This window comes from Eleginops maclovinus, chromosome 12 (genome assembly GCF_036324505.1).
Source record: "Eleginops maclovinus isolate JMC-PN-2008 ecotype Puerto Natales chromosome 12, JC_Emac_rtc_rv5, whole genome shotgun sequence".
Lineage (NCBI taxonomy): Eukaryota > Metazoa > Chordata > Actinopteri > Perciformes > Eleginopidae > Eleginops > Eleginops maclovinus.
The window spans coordinates 11,430,202-11,448,363 of NC_086360.1; the positions used below are offsets into that span (position 1 = coordinate 11,430,202).

General features: G+C 38.8%; 1 protein-coding gene across 1 annotated transcript; it reads right to left on the reverse strand.

Moving 5' to 3' along the window:
• Positions 1 to 1,332: 1,332 nt before the first annotated feature.
• mccc2 (methylcrotonyl-CoA carboxylase subunit 2) lies at positions 1,333 to 16,402 on the reverse strand. The gene is made up of 17 exons (XM_063898128.1): positions 16,178 to 16,402; positions 14,839 to 14,905; positions 14,227 to 14,311; positions 13,837 to 13,938; positions 13,459 to 13,586; positions 13,175 to 13,287; positions 12,239 to 12,352; positions 11,889 to 11,953; positions 11,224 to 11,323; positions 11,019 to 11,114; positions 9,351 to 9,423; positions 9,172 to 9,248; positions 7,427 to 7,493; positions 6,874 to 7,030; positions 6,017 to 6,131; positions 2,345 to 2,430; positions 1,333 to 1,787 (listed from the first exon to the last, which is right to left on the reverse strand). The coding sequence occupies exons 1-17, from the start codon at positions 16,307 to 16,309 to the stop codon at positions 1,670 to 1,672; spliced, it is 1,695 nt and encodes a 564-aa protein (XP_063754198.1). The 5' UTR covers positions 16,310 to 16,402; the 3' UTR covers positions 1,333 to 1,669.
• Positions 16,403 to 18,162: the final 1,760 nt, after the last annotated feature.

Sequence of the window (18,162 nt, forward strand, 5' to 3'; positions counted from 1 at the left end):
GTCCTTCATCAGCTGTAGACATTCATCCCTATAACACAGTTACACTTTGAAGACAACCAGCACTGATACAATATTAAACTAAAATTAATTTATGAGACATAAACACTTGTCTTGTGGAATGTAATCCCAGGTTTGTCATGTTTTCCTTTTGAACCTGGAATTTATGGTTTTTGGTCCAAAGATATTCAAGTTTGGATAAACTGGCTGGCTGCACATAGCTGTTAATGAGGTCATCTGTCTGTGTACAGATGTTGATAGGAATGTTGCATTACAATCCTCTGGTGTGAAAATCGTGCTCCAACTCAAAGTCAAGGTTCTCATCATCAAACGGAAAGACAGCCATTCTTCTCCTAAAGAAGACCTGACAGCGACCTAGCGAGTCATAATTACAGCAGTCATAGAGAAAGGTTAGGTCAAAAACAAAAATCATAAACCACCGAGATTCATTCTACATTTCAGTGGACCTTGAAAACACAAACAGGACTACACTTCCAATCATTAGACCTCAAAATCTCGGAATTTTTTTTCTTGCATACATTAAAGTTAAGCTTTTAAAACTGCTTTTGTTTTGTAATGATCCAACAATGATATGTGGAGGAAGAGCACAAAGCATAACCAGCAAACCGTTTTTAAGAACTGGTGGTTAAAGGTGGTAGATATTACCAAGGTTATGCTTTGCAGTCTCAGTGTACACACAGTCATACACAGATGAGAATGAAGGGCTTCAAGTTATTTTAACCCGCTAAAATCTTATGAGGATGTTCAAACATTACAATACACAGCCGCACCTAATCCACCCAAACAATTGAGTGAATAATGTAACTTGTTGCCGAAGTGAATTCAGATGGTCTGTACCAATATGTGAGCATACCAACTGTGTGCAGCATGTTCAGTTAAAGATATAGATTTACGCAATGGAAAAAATGCCGGGGGCAGGGTTGCCAGCTGGTTAAGTTAAGTAGTACTCTTCTTCTGTGGCTCAATATACTCTGATTTACGATTCATTTGCACAACTATTAAAATTTAAATCAAACATATGGCTGGGTTTGTCTATGCACAAGATATTACTGTGAACGGGATTTAAAATTTGCACTGACCTTCGACCTCGCAAACATGTTTTTTTAATATTCTTCAAAACAGCTCCTCTGTCAATATCCGAGCATCAATTTGTTTTCTAAAAGGCATCTAGCGTGAAAAAGGTTGAGTGCGCTTCTCTGTTAAGACTGTGGCCAATCAGATATCTAGCTAAACAGTGCCCCCTTCTGAATAGTTTTACTCTGATATTTCTGTTTCAGGTACAGAGCACCAATGAACCTGAAATAAGACTGCTACTTGTATGCTTATATCATTTTATAAGTCATCATTTACAGGATTCAATAAAAAAAAAAAAAAACAATCCAAGTTCGGAAAAAAGAAGGGAAAAGAAAGCATTGATACGGTTTGCATTTACAAAGGATTAGTGACAGTTAAGGCACAACGTATTAGTGGAAATATCCCACAACAACAGCACACCATCCAATCACATCGATCCAAGGTCTGTGATTCTACTTTAGTCATTATTTTTGTGTTTGTTGCCCTTAATCTGGTGACACCTCACAAGTAAAACTACAACAACTAGTTTAAGTACAGTATAAGTCAAACTCTAACAGGTAGGCAAGCTTCATGAGCATTACATCCTGAACACTCCAAAACGTGTCTTCTTCGTTGGTGCATTGAGTGCTGCACTGAGGCTCAGACCCAAAACCAGACGAGTATCTGCGGGATCAATAATCCCGTCATCCCACAGTCTGCAAACACAGAAACATCACAGGATTAGTTAATCTCACTCATCTGTTGCCTTTTGTCCTCATCATCATTTACTCAAATACAGAATTTGTGTTTTTATTGCTATTTTATCTGATAGTCTTCAATTGTAAATACATTTGTAGGGCTTTGAAAAACGTTTTGGAAGACATTTTTCCTTTCATATGTGCTTAGCTCACATACACCGAGAAAATAACCCACAGGAACGAATTATAAAAACAAGCAAAGATGGCTTCTATTGGCAAAACAACAGCACATCTAGGATGGAGATTAAAATACACTTGAAACCCATCACAGCATCCCCTTCTTATGCATGAGCAGCCATCATGTGATTTGGAAAAGCAGGGTAATATGATTTGATTTACGGAATGATTAAAATAAATAAATAATTAAAAGCAAATGCTGCTAGCATGTTGTTATTCCACCTCTGCAGCATATACCATTTCAAAACGACTATTTGAAGATTGAGTCAATGCTGCTGAAGCCTTCGATGAATACTTTTATCCCACACACAGAATGATGTGTCATGACCAAAGCTCACCTTGCACTGGAGAAGTATGGACTGCCTTCCTCTTCAAACCGCTGTACGATTGGCTTCTTCATGGCAGCCTCTTGCTCTGCTGTGAACTGTGAATACAATGTGAAATCAAAGGAGTTGGTGCTGCAGGTCTACCAAAGACAATTGCATTAGTTCTAGGTCTTGTTTTAGCTACGAGGACTGAAAAATGGCAACTGAACGTTACAACATGTGCAGTGCATATCAGTCCTGTCTTCAGGTATGATTCTCAAAAAGGGAATGCCCTGACGATATTACATAGCAAACATGTTCATAAAGGTTTGCGGCTGAGTGTGTTTTAAAAGGCAGTCTGAACCAGAAGTTTTGTCAAATCCTCTGAAGGCAATTAAGAGAGAGGAAAGAGGAAAATTGAAGGTCCGGATTTGGGAAAAGGTGTGAAAGGGAAGAAATCCATTAAATTATCTCTTGTTATATGAATAACCTTACTATTCATTAAAACAACTCAAATCAGTTTCTTCTTAAGTGACAGGTAGGGGAGCTTCAGTCATTTATTTTTCACTATCACAACTGTCATGGCCCCCCGTTACTGCTTCCTTAAAAAAAATAGTTTGAGCGGGTATCCCCTTTATGGGATTGAAGATTTCAATATTTTCACTCTAACAGTTTCTGGTTAATAGCGTTTTTCTATGTTTCTGCAATGAGGCTCACTTGCATAGAAAGGGGGACAATTTTGCTCCAAATATTTGCATATTACCTAATTTAAGCAGTTGCAAATAGCACAGACGCACGAGCCACTATTTGTTTAGCAGCACAGTTAGGGGTTCATTTCACTCTTAGCCGGTGCTTTGAGAATTACAGTTTATTGCCATCTTGTTTGCACAGGTTTAGCGGCTGCAAGAGCCCCACAATCCTTTTGTGAATCCATCCTCGAGTGTACACCATGTCAGTTAATGACACAGTGATGTATATTTATAGGTGTCCAATAAAATGTGATTTGGGGCAACATGCTAAGTCTGTAATCATATAAAGCCACGCTTTGTAATAGCGTGATGATTGTGGTAGCTACAGTGGGGCAAAAAAGTATTTAGTCAGCCACCTATTGTGCAAGTTCTCCCATTTAAAAAGATGAGAGAGGCCTGTATTTTTATCATAGGTATACCTCAACTATGAGAGACAAAATGAGAAAAAAAATCCAGGAAATCACATTGTAGGATTTTTAATGAATTAATTGGTAAATTCCTCGGTAAAATAAGTATTTGGTCACCTACAAACAAGCAAGATTTCTGGCTCTCACAGACCTGTAACTTCTTCTTTAAGAGGCTCCTCTGTCCTCCACTCGTTACCTGTATTAATGGCACCTTTTTGAACTCGTTATCAGTATAAAAGACACCTGTCCACAACCTCAAACAGTCATACTCCAAACTCCACTCTGGCCAAGACCAAAGAGCTGTCAAAGGAGACCAGAGACAAAATTGTAGACCTGCACCAGGCTGGGAAAACTGAATCTGCAATAGGTAAGCAGCTTGGTGTGAAGAAATCAACTGTGGGAGCAATTATTAGAAAATGGAAGACACACAAGACCACTGCTAATCTCCCTCGATCTGGGGCTCCACGCAAGATCTCACCCCGTGGGGTCAAAATGATCACAAGAACGGTGAGCAAAAATCCCAGAACCACACAGGGGGACCTAGTGAATGACCTGCAGTGAGCTGGGACCAAAGCAACAGAGGCTACCATCAGTAACACACTACGCCGCCAGGGACTTCAATCCTGCAGTTCCAGACGTGTCCCCCTGCTTAAGCCAGTACATGTCCAGGCCCCTCTGAAGTTTGCTAGAGGGTATTTGGATGATCCAGAAGAGGATTGGGAGAATGTCATATGGTCAGATGAAACCAAAATAGACCTTTTTGGTAAAAAGTCAACTCGTCGTGTTTGGAGGAGAAAGAATGCAGAGTTGCATCCAAAGAACACCATACCTACTGTGAAGCATGGGGGTGGAAACATCAGGCTTTGGGGCTGTTTTTCTGCAAAGGGACCAGGACGACTGATCCGTGTAAAGGAAAGAATGAATGGGGCCATGTATCGTGAGATTTTGAGTGAAAACCTCCTTCCATCAGCAAGGGCACTGAAGATGAAGCGTGGCTGGGTCTTTCAGCATGACAGTGATCCCAAACACACCGCCAGGGCAACGAAGGAGTGGCTTCGTAAGAAGCATTTCAAGGTCCTGGAGTGGCCTAGCCAGTCTCCAGATCTCAACCCCATAGAAAATCTTTGGAGGGAGTTGAAAGTCCGTGTTGCCCAGCGACAGCCCCAAAACATCACTGCTTTAGAGGAGATCTGCATGGAGGAATGGGCCAAAATACCAGCAACAGTGTGTGAAAACCTTGTGAAGACTTACAGAAAACGTTTGACCTCTGTCATTGCCAACAAAGGGTATATAACAAAGTATTGATATGAACTTTTGTTATTGACCAAATACTTATTTTCCACAATCATTTGAAAATAAATTCATTAAAAATCAGACAATGTGATTTTCTGGATTTTCTTTTCTCATTTTGTCTCTCATAGTTGAGGTATACCTATGATAAAAATTACAGGCATCTCTCATCTTTTTAAATGGGAGAACTTGCACAATTGGTGGCTGACTAAATACTTTTTTGCCCCACTGTACATGAGAGGGATCATGGGTCAGAGATGTGTGTTTGGTTTGAGATTGAGGTATAATTTATAAATTCCTCCCTCGTTTCCTTATCCCCTGACAATATTAGGGACGTGTGGGTGGAGGCCAACGGCATCTTAAGCATGTACTAACAATGCGAAGGCTATGTCAATTTATGAACTGTGTGTTGATATATTCATTCCACTGCTGATAACATCTTTAGCAAGAAAACACCTGCTCAACTTTAAATAAAAGTAGAATAAAGACTGTTAGAGGAAGACTTCATTCAAATGTTAAAGGGGCTCATTTTCAGGTTCATATTTGTGTGCCTTCGCTGGGACATGTTACCATGTTCAAAAAGCTATTTATTTTTCTCATACTGCCTGTGCTGCAGCCCTTCTTTTAACCCTCTGTCTGAAACCAGAACCCAGTCTGCTCTGATTGGTTAGCTGGCCAGCTCTGTTGTGATTGGTCAACCGCTTAATGATGTCCAAAGTGCTGTCACTATGCTATAAGAGTAAACAAATGACTCCAATGGAGGCATTTCCAGAAGGGAGGGGAGTGTGTGGGAGAAAAACTCACTTTGAAGTGACCACAGGGATTTTAAGCTTTGCGGACCATTCACATGCACACAAACCTATATAGTACACTACAGGAAAGCATTATAGGGCCTTTCAATAATGCTGATGATAAGTTTCAATTTTAAGTCTTTTTAAATCCCCACATTGGCAAACAATCTTAAACATCAGTGATTAAAATGCATCACCCAGGGCACGCGATATTCTGAAGCCATTAATGTACTCTTAATTCACCCATAACAGTGTCTCTGACAAAGTGTAATGCAGCCATTTGATGACTGCAATATTCTGTCATCACTCTAACACTTAACATTGATATATCTTTATCCTTGTATAAGTGCCATGTCAAACCATTACTGAAACAAAAGTGTCTTCATAATGTTTCTGCTTTTGGCAGTAAATGCAGAAAAGCTCATTTAGGCCTTTCCAGTGAAGCAAAGACGGGAAGATTAATGTTACCTCCTTTCCCTCTCGTGCCCTCTGATCCTTGGTGATGGTGGCCAGGACAGTGGCTGCCTGCTCACCGCCCATTACAGAGATTCTGGAATTTGGCCACATGTACAGGAATCGTGGGCTGTGAGGAGAAGAGGAGGAATTGTCAATTTGATTGTCTTTTTGCAGGGCCAGAATAGTCTGCTAAATAATGGATGAAAAACGAATACAAACAAAACAACATCCAGAACGCTGCATTAATGGAAATGTTATATTCTAGTCACGGTTTAATAATCTCCCGACAGCTATGGAAAAACATCATTTATGAGAGCCATTAAAAATACCACTTAGGGAATATCAAATACGTTTTAAAAAATCCAACCTAAGGGGTAACTTCAAATGTATTTTAAATGATTTAAAAATGATCTCATGTATTATTGCAAACTGCACATGTGAGAAACACTGTGTGAAGTCCTTTGTGGAAGTAAAAACCATCCAATAATGTTTGCTTCTTATTTTTACAAAGGCTTACCTCTCAGAGGATATCATTTAAACAGATAAGGAGCCAAGAAGAGGCGAGGAATGGTAGACAAAAAAGTCAAACTCAAATACATGTTTCTTTAGCAAAATGTGTTTTTTAGCGTTGAAAAGGTTCAAAGATAAAACCCTCCGTTACTGTGGTTACTAAAGGTCTTTTTCATCTGAAAGGAAAAGTCGAAAGCCTTCTGATGCATACTTTTCAACATAATGAACAGCATACAGAGCACATTTCGTACATCTTAATTATGCACAGCTAAAGATCTTCACATTTTTCTAAGGCTGCTGGTCTTGGCCAAACTTGTATGTTTATTTTCATTTGTGAATTTAAGAATTGTTATTCTTACCTGTAAGCTCTGCCGCACATGCCATAGTTTCCTGCCCCATAGGAGCCGCCGATAAGAACAGTAATCTTGGGTACATTGGCACAGGCGACCGCAGTCACCATCTTAGCTCCATCCTTTGCGATTCCCCCTGCTTCATACTCTCTACCCACCATGAAGCCTAAGATAAAGATGCATAGGAGAGATTGCAACTGAATTTGACTTGGTGTGTTGTCATTTCGAATAAAACATTTGAAAAAAGAAGGTTAAAATTGGTAAAACCAAGAGCATTTCCGAAATATGCATCATTTCATATCTGATTAGGATGTGAACATGATATTAAATCAAATTGCAGTTAGTGATATCAAGATGGAATTAAAGACAGGGTTTCATTAGGTACGTAAGTTCCTAATCCAAACCAACAGTTACATTTTAATTAGAGTTATTTAAGAACTTTAATAATCATGAATTACATTTAGTTGAAGCAAGACTAAGAGAGAAAATAAGAACACCACAAAAGAAAAGAACCAGAGCTGCCAATAATCCCAAAACTGCACAAATAAAAGTTCCCACTCACCCGTTATGTTTTGGAGGAAAATAAGAGGAATGTTTCTCTGGCAGCATAATTCGATGAAATGCGTTCCCTGAAAAAGGAATACAAATCTTCAGTCGACGTAATATCTTCCCATTGCAACAAATTGACTTGCTAGAGGACAAAACACAATCAAGTTATATGCCACTTTAAAATATTAACAGGAAGTTAGCCTTTACCTAATGAGACATTGATTTTGTTCAAAGCACACAGGTGTCTGGATCACATCTGGAGTTTGTGCTTACTAAAGGGCGAATCAAAGCCGATATCAAAATTGACTTCGGACAATTTTGCTTCATGCTCATCGAACCATTAACACAGTGATGGTCTTGTGAAGACTTGGTCTCGCTTTTATCTTTATTTGACACATTTGACACATTAGACTCTGGAGGTAAAAGCATCAGGCGCCACATGCTTTATTTTTGCTAGATTTTTACTTTGAATACGAAAGAGCTGAATGGCCTTCAGCCTTGCCAGAGAAATACATTGAAGAACACAGAGCTGCCAGGAGCCATTGCACAGAAAACCAAGCACAAAAGACTGAGTGGAGACACCTCATTTCCATATATTTTGTATTGCTGAATTGCTCAGGTGTTTTCCTCATATTGGCAGTTACCTCTGCTGGCTCTCTTTCAGCGAAGCATCCTGCCTTGCATTGCAAAGAGTAAACACAAGTTGGAGACGGCCTGAAAGACGGTTGCTTATTATAAACTGTCACCAGGTGAAAAATGATCCATCAATTTGCTCCCAAACGTTCACACAACAACAAAAATGTAATCTTTTCTGTGTTACTGCTCCTTTTCACAAACACCTGGGGAAAAGCTTTTAACAATTTAACAGTTAGCATAATAATAGAAGCCTGGGCAAATCTTTAGCGATGACAGCGTGCCAGAAATGAATCTCAAAATGCAGGTGCTGTATTGATTTTCTTGGATATGCTCTCAGACACAGATGTGGAACAGACATGCTCGGTCTGAAGCTCTGTGTCAGTATCTTTCATCAGCAATTACACTGATGAGATAAACAATGCTCTTACTGGCATATTGAGACCTCAGAGAAAAAATATTTTTTCAGGTCAAACTTGTTATCTAATTTAAAATGTGTTTGAAAAACGCATTAGGCTATAATCACAAATTCAGCTCCTCATCTTTCCTAAGCGTGGGTAAAGTTCAGCTGTTCACGGCAGACTGGCTTACAAATTAATGGAATTACATTGAATGAAAATCATGATTGTCCCTTGCCTATTCTTTCAAAATGCTATGTTATTACAATGCCATTCGTCAGAGTACTCCTGAGATGCCCCAGACAACTGCAATTTGAGAGCTTATTGTGAAAGAGAAACTCGCCTCTGAAAGGTCAGTGCGAAGCATCTATAAAGACTGAAGCTCCCTCAAGAGAGAAATATTGGTAGTTGGCGCTGTAAGCAGAAAATCCCTGTGGACAATACTACCTGAAGTGCTTCAGTATTAATTTAAAATCCGTGACTTTTAGAGGAACAATATTGAAAGTACAATTCTTACCCCTTTGAACATTAAACACGATCATGAGGCTCAGCTTTTTACAGGTTACACAGCTGTCACCTGTCTGTTGAAGCGGTACCATAAACCAGAAGGTTTTTTGTGAAGCCAGGGGCACGTTTTAGCTTTTCTAATAACACTGTGGAGATACTGTGAACAGACTTTAGAAATCCATTTCTTTCAATCTGATCTTACTGTACAAACGATATTTACCTTCTTCGCAGACTCTGAAAACAACACTCCGTTGTTGCCAATGATTCCCACAGGGTAACCAAATATTCTTGAAAATCCTGCACAGGTACAGAGTTCAATGTTAAGGTTGGTGAATTCCGTGGGACGAAACATAATTGTAGGCATCATTTTCTGGGTTCTAGTAATGTCATTTTACATACCTGTAACGAGCGTGTCTCCATAGAAAGCCTTGAACTCGTCAAATTTACTGCCATCCACAATTCTGGCAATGACCTGCAATGAAATGAATAGAGGGAAGCTGTAAAATCCAATAATGCAAAGCCAAATGCAGTAGAGAGACAGAAAGCAGATAACAATTGCAAAACCAGTTTACCATGTTTGTTTATTCCAGAGCCTGGGATATGCAATAGAGAGAATTAATACAATAAACACCATGATTTATTAATTTGTTCCAATGAGATGTAATCCGTGACCAAAATTTAATAAAATTGTTCCCATAGTTTGGTTATTGATGTAGACCAGATCAGTGCATAACAGACCGGCCTTTCTCTCAACTGCAGTGCACCTGCTTCAAGTATTGGTATCTTAAAAGTCCGCCTCTTGCCAATGATTTAATCCACAAACTCTCAATGTCCTCAACAAGTGCCTTAAGCAGCTGGAGTGAATGACTTGGCCTTGTAAACTGCCAGGTTTATATAATTTCATTTAATTTAATTGGGGGTAACACATTACAAGCTGTGCGCACAAATTAGCAAATCCTGGCCTTGATAAGTATGTGTTTATATAGTGTATAACCATAGTTTCATCCTTACCCGGGAAAGCCGATAATATGCTATCTTTTTGATATGTCAACATATCAAAAGCCCTCAGTTTTTCTATTTCCAAGGAGGATGTAACTTGTTGTAAATTGGGCCTTAAATATATTGATTCTAAAAGAGAGGTGGGGAAACAGCTGGGCTTTGTAGTTTTCAGTAAAAATGACTGAAAAAAGGGGTGAACTGAGTATTTTGGGGACCGTTTTAAGCCAAGGACACGTGGTAGTTAGCATGTAAATCAGCTACACAGCATGTGGTCAATTTATCTAAAATAACTTGTAATGTACACTGTTAGGAATGAACACCCAGTGCAACACTGTGGCTCATTGGTGGGGTTTTTTTTAATCGTGTTTGGACAATGGAGCTCAATGGCAAAAAGGTTTCAGAAATATCAGGCTGACAGACTAAAGTAGGATCTTTTAATCACGAATGATTTATCTTAAGAGATGCCGGATGCCCAGTGTCCCTTTACAAGTTAAAAGAGGAAGAAGCCCCTTGATCCTGTATGCTAAATGGACTGCCAATACTGTCCCTAACTACAAACACTTTGACATCTCTACAGTTAGCAGTAATTCTTGCTCAAGGGTTTGAATCAAGAATCAAAGCACAGACTTTAAACCAAATGAGAACATCTGGCAAGCCGTGCCGGAGAGAGAAAACTAGGTGATTAAAGTGATTGATGCCTGCTGTCCATTATTGACTCCTTACAGAGACCCGACAGCTAAAAAATGTTTAGAGTGCATTCTGAATCCTTTAAACGCCAGGTTTGATTGTATTTTTCATAAATCTTAAGAGTAGAACTGAGTTGCAAAGTGTGCTAGGTTCTCTAAATCTTGTTACTTTTGGTAATACTACAAATAAAAATGGGCTGCTACACAAACACTTCACAAAAGGGGCAGGGGTTTATTAAGAGTTTTTAGACTTTAAAAGTGACGCAACCTCCCCAATTTAATACAAATATTTGGCAATACAAACAACATTTCTTTCTTGAATGACTATATCCTTATAATTTCTTGCCCCTTTGAGACAAAGTAGAGAAAGCCAAACAAATACCTCTCTGACATCAAAGTTGCGTTTAAGGTTAGCGCCAACTATGCCGTAGAGTTCCTCAGCGGGGTAGAGAGGGGCTTCAGTCGGCTCTGTGGTGACCTGAAAAACAAAACCAGACTTCACATCAGCAGAGAGCACACACAGCTTTAATTGTTGGAAGACTGGATATAAAAAGGTGACTGTTAATGACTTTCTTTATTTCACTGACCTCAAGTTGTTTCCTGTAGTTGAGGTTTCTCACTGCTTTTCTTGCTAAATGGAGCGCGTGGTTATCATCCAAAGCGTAGTGGTCCGTCACCCCAGATTTTCTGTAAATAAGAAAGAAAATAAATCACTGGGACATTATTATTTCAGCATATAATCAATACTTATGACTAAAATACTAATGGTGCATGTGTTTCATGTAAATTAAGCTAAATAATGATCAACACATTTAAACATGATCACATCTGTTGTGACTCGATGACTCCAGACAGTTCGTACTTAAATGAGCAAGATCATTTCCAAAATATTTTGACCGGACAAAATAGAGTATGAATTACTCTTTTTACCCAACCCTGTCTCCAAGACAAAATAACATTCCCATACTACTAAACTGTTCGCTCGGTCATCATTTTTTAACATGCGTTTTCAAATTTTAAATAGTAAAAGACCCGGGTCTAGATTAAAATACAGTTGTGATGTACTACTACTCTGTGTGTAAACCCAGCTTGTAAAAAATATTTTGATTGTGCATAACAGGGTTTCTTATTCTAATGGATAACAGCATATTAATACAGGTTAATGAACAACACTTTACTAAAAGCAGAACCATGATAATCAAAACACCCAAACATAGTAAGTGATACAAAAATAATAATTGGTGTTTCTTACTTGCAGTGAAGATCAGCACCACCAAGGTCCTCTGCAGAAACCTCTTCCCCAGTTGCAGCTTTGACCTAAAAAAAACAAAAGCACAGACTCTCCAACAAACAACAAACAAAGATATCTGTGGAGTATTTTTAAAACGGCTTCCACCTGGTCGCTTTTTACTGTACAGCTTGAATAAAATCACTACCGAGAAAAGGGATATTAGTATTTCATTTCTTGTGCTTAATTTATGATGGTGGTACAACCCATATATGGTCGATGAATCCCCAATTCTCTCACAGGATTAGGAGCCAATTTGATGCTTAAAGTTTCATACTAGTTTTATATAATCTAACACCAAAAAGATGTCCTACCAGTGGAGGTCCTCCGAGGAAGATGGTTCCTTGCTTCCGCACGATAATGCTCTCGTCCGCCATGGCAGGAACATAGGCCCCTCCAGCAGTACATGAGCCCATCACAACAGCAATCTAAAGGAGTCCAGAAAAAGTTTCTTATTAACAATCAACAAATTAAAGCATTAAGGTTTCGCTATCAAATAAATATCTGATTTATATGACAGTCCAATATCAGCTCTAAGACAACCTAGCCCCAAGCAGGTTTGTAGCTTCACACTTTGTTTGTACCAATAGTAATTCAGATTCAGTATTGATTTTACACTGCACCATGGAGCTGTCCTTACAGGACCTTTAACTACTGAACTGGTACACTTTGTAAGTCTTGTGGTAAATGTTGTGGTGATACTCAATATACCTTTTTTAGAAGAACCTGAAGGGAAAAAAGAAATGCTAAAGAAGGGAAATCCTGAAAGCAAAGTGTTTGTTTTGTTGATGTGATATTATGCAGCTGTGTTTATTACTAAAGTGCCAGAACTAACTTCGCCATTGCACCCGTCACATTTATCAGCTCTCACACAAACAGACTTCTTTTTGTTTTTTATTTTAAAACACAATGATGTCTATTCTTCTAAACAGTCAAAAGGAAGCTGAATCAGATGCCACCACACAATGAAAAGATGAAATACCTACAGTAGTGCAGCTCATTTAAATGTACCATCTGTGCCCATTCTTCAGACAATCCTTTCTGCTTCTTAGAAATGATCCATGAATCAACACGAGGTTATTTCAAACCAAACTAATGCAATTTTCCAAAACAAAAACACCCTACAGAAAGAGACAGCTACCAAAGGTTGACAAGAAGATTATTACGCTATGCTTTGGTCACATCTGCTCTGGGTGCGTTAAATGATAAACATTTGAAATGCAATTTTATCAACCGAACAAAAGCCTCACCTGTGATATTCCCTCTGAAGACAGCCTGGCCTGGTTGTAGAAAATACGTCCGAAGTGATCTCTGTCTGGGAAGACTTCGGCCTGTCTGGGAAGATTGGCTCCTCCAGAATCCACTAAGGGAGTCAAAACGTCAGAATATTTAAAGAACTCAGTAATTAATATTTCAATAGGTCATTTTGCTTTATTACAGACACATTTTCTGACTCCTACAATAAACTAGTAAACCTATTTTTCCCCTTTTGTAAGTATTTTTTTAATTGTTTTACCAAACCTTTTCAAATTACCTAAGTAAATGCATGGCAGGTGGTTCTGCTGTGCGATCTCTTGTGCACGAAGGTGTTTCTTCACTGTCACTGGGAAGTATGTCCCACCTTTGACAGTGGCATCATTCGCAACTATAACACATTCCACCCTATCAGAAAGACAAAAAAAATATTAAAATATGTGCTGCACCTGGAGAACTCGAGGGGAATCTCATTGGAAACTATCCAAAAAACTCATTAAAAGTCACAAAGATTAAATTAACACCCCATGTAATTATCATAGACTTTTAATGTTGAATATTTTGCATCTAGTTAAGAAGCTCAATATGCATTTAAATAGACAAAGAGAGGCTTAAAATTTGTTTTTAATAGGGATATCTGCTCATTCACGATGCTTACCCTGAAACACGGCCAATCCCAGTTAGTATACCGCCTGCTGGGACTTCCTCTTTTCCATACAACTCATATGCAGCAAACTGAGAGAACTCCAAGAAAGGGGTCCTGCAAAATAAAACAACAAAACATGAAATAAAGGCTTGCAATTAAAAGTCCTGTTTAAGTTGAAATTACAATGTTTGTGGAGGATTCTGTTAGGGGTCTATGGGTGACTGTAGGATAACAATGCTATCCTCAGGCCCCTGCTTTCAGAGGAAAGGGACGTTTGAAGTGCTGCACACGTTGGAACTACCTGTGCCATGGTTTAGGTGATGACGTCAGACCAGAACACATACGCGTGGAATGAGTCAGCCATGAATTTAAAATCAAAGATGGAGGTAGAAGATACTGTACCCAGGATCCAGCAGTCTGTCGATACGTTCTCTGGGCAGAAGTTTCCCACGAGAAGTATGAAGTCTTCTGGCTTTTTCTCCCCCACCTGGATTCCCCAAAATAAACAGAATGCTTACAATACGGCAACACTTTGGATAGTCCCAGGGTGTTATTTTACCTATATGTCCAAATGTAGATTGTAACTTGAACCACGATCCTATACCCTCAACATTTACAATAAGATAACATCAAGTATGTTTGAACTACTTTACACTCTACTGTATGACATCATGAAACTAACTGTAGTTACACTGCAATCAACTCAATCTTAGTGAAACTGTGAGTGCTAATGTTTTTACAAAGTTTAAGAGCTTAGAGTTTTTACCCCTTTTATCATTGAAGCAAGTTAATTCAGAACCAGTTATTACTTTCAGTTTGCACATTCACATGTGACAGCTGCCTTAATACCCACAGAAATATCCTGAGCAGTTTGATGAAATAGTTGACAAAACACATTTAATTTGCCGTATTTCTTTTAATAAACCAGATGGCCTGAACTAATTTGCGCTGTTGAAAACAGAAAGCGATGAAGTAAAGTTTTGTGTTAGTTTAGCGTCATGTTCTCACTCCTACCCAATTTAACCTTCTCAGTACGGCTCTTCAGTTCATCAACGAGAGCTTTCATTCGCTCATAATTCTCCTGAAAAACAAACAAGGATATGAAGACATGAACGATACATTTAGGGCTAGCTGCTGCTGCATTAAGTTATGAGGTTGAAGCAACTAAGCATTAATAACAAAACACACAAAATCAAATATTTGTCTTAATCCAAATGACAATAAACCCACAAAGAAACCGCCTACAAGCAGTTCCTCCAATAATGCAGACGTATAAAGAAAATGATATACAGCATAAGACAAGAACAACAATTACCTTACAGATATGTCTAGCTTTGTGTTTTCTTTTACAAAAGTACTTTTCCAAAGTGGAAGTATGAAGAAAATATGTCTATAGTGCCATCCAGTGACATATTTTGGGGTTGCATCGGTGAACCTTAATTGGTTGTTGATTACACAATAGTGGACACTGTACCAATATTAACAGTGATGCGTCTTGTTATTAGATTCACTACATTATAACTTCCATCAAAACCCTTGAGCATCAAAACCTTACACATAAAAAGTTACCGATTTGCATTTTCTCCAACCTTTCCCTGATAAATGTCTATAAGTGTTATGAAAGTATGTTTTAGAGGTAACTCATGTTGGTACTGTCTTTTTCAGAGTTTTCGTTTGTTTAAGACATGTTTTATCCTTTATGCATTTCTGGTTTATGGCTGGTTGCCACTCAAGCAATGTTAACCGTAACCTTGGATTTACTATACATATGGTCACTGTTGTTCTAACCAAATCAAGACCCCATTGTTTGGGAATAATATGTTATATATTAACATCCAAGATATTAAATGAAAGGTTTGGGGATTTGGTATGGTTGGTATGGCATGACCTAAAAGTCTGATCTGCAGAAATCATGATTACTTGAGAGTTTACCCGTGGAGCAAGGATGCTGATTTAGAAACAAATTATAAAAATAACCTGCAGAATATGCTACTCGACTTACAGACTTGTCAAACATGTGGAGCGAAGGCTGTGTCTAGCTGCTGAAATGCAGTTACATTTTGAGTAAAAGAAATGAACATGCGTGGCTAACTTAGTGTGATGATGCTAAGACCTTAGCTGAGTACCATGGAAGCTCAAGGTGTTGACCTCTTGTAGCGAGTAAACAGTGGAGATATAGCTTATAATCAGTTTAGGAACTAAACAAACTAAAGTCTAAATGCGTGTTAACTTTAGCCGACCTCACCGTGGTTTTACAACAGCTGTCAGCTATTTATTTGAAAAGTTAACGTTGACATTAGCAGCCAGTTTATTTCCAGCTTGGCTAGCTGACGTTATCAACAGGCTAACCTACCTGATATTCAGAGGACTGTGTATCCGGCTGAGACCCGAGTCGGGCAACTTTTTCGGCATAATAAGACCTTGTGCAAGCCAAAGGTAAACTCCTGCAACGATAAAACCACGGCCTAACTGTCTGTAAAAGCATTTTGAGGTTCACGTCTATCAAAACGTGCAATTTGTAACTGCTAGCTTGCTAGCTAATCTAGCAGTGATTTTCTTCTGTGGTTGCTGTTAGTTGCAGTTAAGTTCGATATCGCCACCTGCTGTTTGTATAAATAATACACGTGTTCAACGTCTGTGCTACTCCTTTATTTGTTGCACTGTTGTCAGAAGTGGTACTCAGATCGTGTACTTTATCAAAGTAGAATTACCAGAGTGTAGCAATACTCTGTTACAATAAAAAGTCCTGCAATCAAAATGTTACTCAAGTAAAGTACACAAGTATCGGCATCAAATTATACTTAGAGTACCACAACTCAAAGTACTCCTTATGCAAATCGGCCCATTTTTCAATCGCTGTCAGCGGTTAACAGTTAACGTTGACATTAGCAGCCAGTTTAATTCCAGCTTGGCTTGCTGATGTATATTATAAGTTTTCAGTATAATTATCAATGCATTAATGTGGTAATCACTGGTAAAGGTGGAGCAATATTTTAGTCCTGTGAATACTGCAGGGTAGCTTGTGGTTTCCCTCCAGGTGTAACTAAATACTTAGTTAAGTGTATATTATATTTCACATCATTAATCCAACTAAAGGTGTTAAATACATTTCAAGTAAAAGTTCACAGTGAACCTCTGAATTGTAGTGGTGTAGAAGTACAGAGTAGCAAAGAATTCCCTCCTGAGTACCTGCATAAAGCTACTAAGGCACTTTACACCACTGGTTGTAACCTATGGAAAAACTCTTTGACAGAAAACCTTAGCCCAAGGTCCATTTAAGGGTGTAATGTATTTGTAGGATATGAAATATCTATTAAGTGGACCTTGAATTAAGATAATTTTTTCAACATATTATTCCTAAGGTCAACAATAAAACATCATGCTTATGTGTATTCTCAGCACATCTAAATCATTGTAAACACTGCATTGTCCCTTATACGAATACACATTGTTGATACATTTATGCAAAATATTGCATCATACTAAATAAATACAATATAACTCCATTGATAAATGGGGAGGGGGCGGGGGTTACAATAACACATATACCTTGACAATCTATATAATTAAAAACACATATACAGTGGGGACAACAAGTATTTGATACACTGCCGATCTTGCAGGTTTTCCCACTTACAAAGCATGTAGAGGTCTGTAATTTTTATCATAGGTACACTTCAACTGTGAGAGACGGACTCTAAAACAAAAATCCAGAAAATCACATTGTATGATTTTTAAATAATTAATTTGCATTTTATTGCATGACATAAGTATTTGATCACCTACCAACCAGTAAGAATTCCGGCTCTCACAGACCTGTTCTCCACTCATTACTTGTATTAACTGCACCTGTTTGAACTTGTTACCTGTATAAAAGAGACCTGTCCACACACTCAATCAAACAGACTCCAACCTCTCCACAATGGCCAAGACCAGAGAGCTGTGTAAGGACATCATCAGTGCTGAAATTGTAGACAAGGCTGAGATGGGCTACAGGACAATAGGCAAGCAGCTCGGTGAGAAGGCAACAACTGTTGGCGCATTTATTAGAAAATGGAAGAAGTCCAAGATGACGGTCAATCTCCCTCGGTCTGGGGCTCCATGCAAGATCTCACCTCGTGGGGCATCAGTGATCTTGAGGAAGCCCAGAACTACAAGGCCGGACCTGGTCAATGACCTGAAGAGAGCTGGGACCACAGTCTCAAAGAAAACCATTAGTAACACACTACGCCGTCATGGATTAAAATCCTGCAGCGCACGCAAGGTCCCCCTGCTCAAGCCAGCGCATGTCCTGGCCCATCTGAAGTTTGCCAATGACTATCCGGATGATCCAGAGGA

What these genes read in the sequence shown, in the direction of transcription:
- mccc2 (XM_063898128.1), bottom strand. Translation starts at nt 16,309, where the DNA reads ATGCTTTTACAGACAGTTAGGCCGTGGTTTTATCGTTGCAGGAGTTTA. An exon ending in TACTGAGAAGGTTAAATTGG is followed by an intron (nt 14,312 to 14,838) that starts GTAGGAGTGAGA and finishes TGGGGAATCCAG; the next exon opens with GTGGGGGAGAAAAAGCCAGA. An exon ending in CCTGCCATGCATTTACTTAG is followed by an intron (nt 13,288 to 13,458) that starts GTAATTTGAAAA and finishes TGACTCCCTTAG; the next exon opens with TGGATTCTGGAGGAGCCAAT.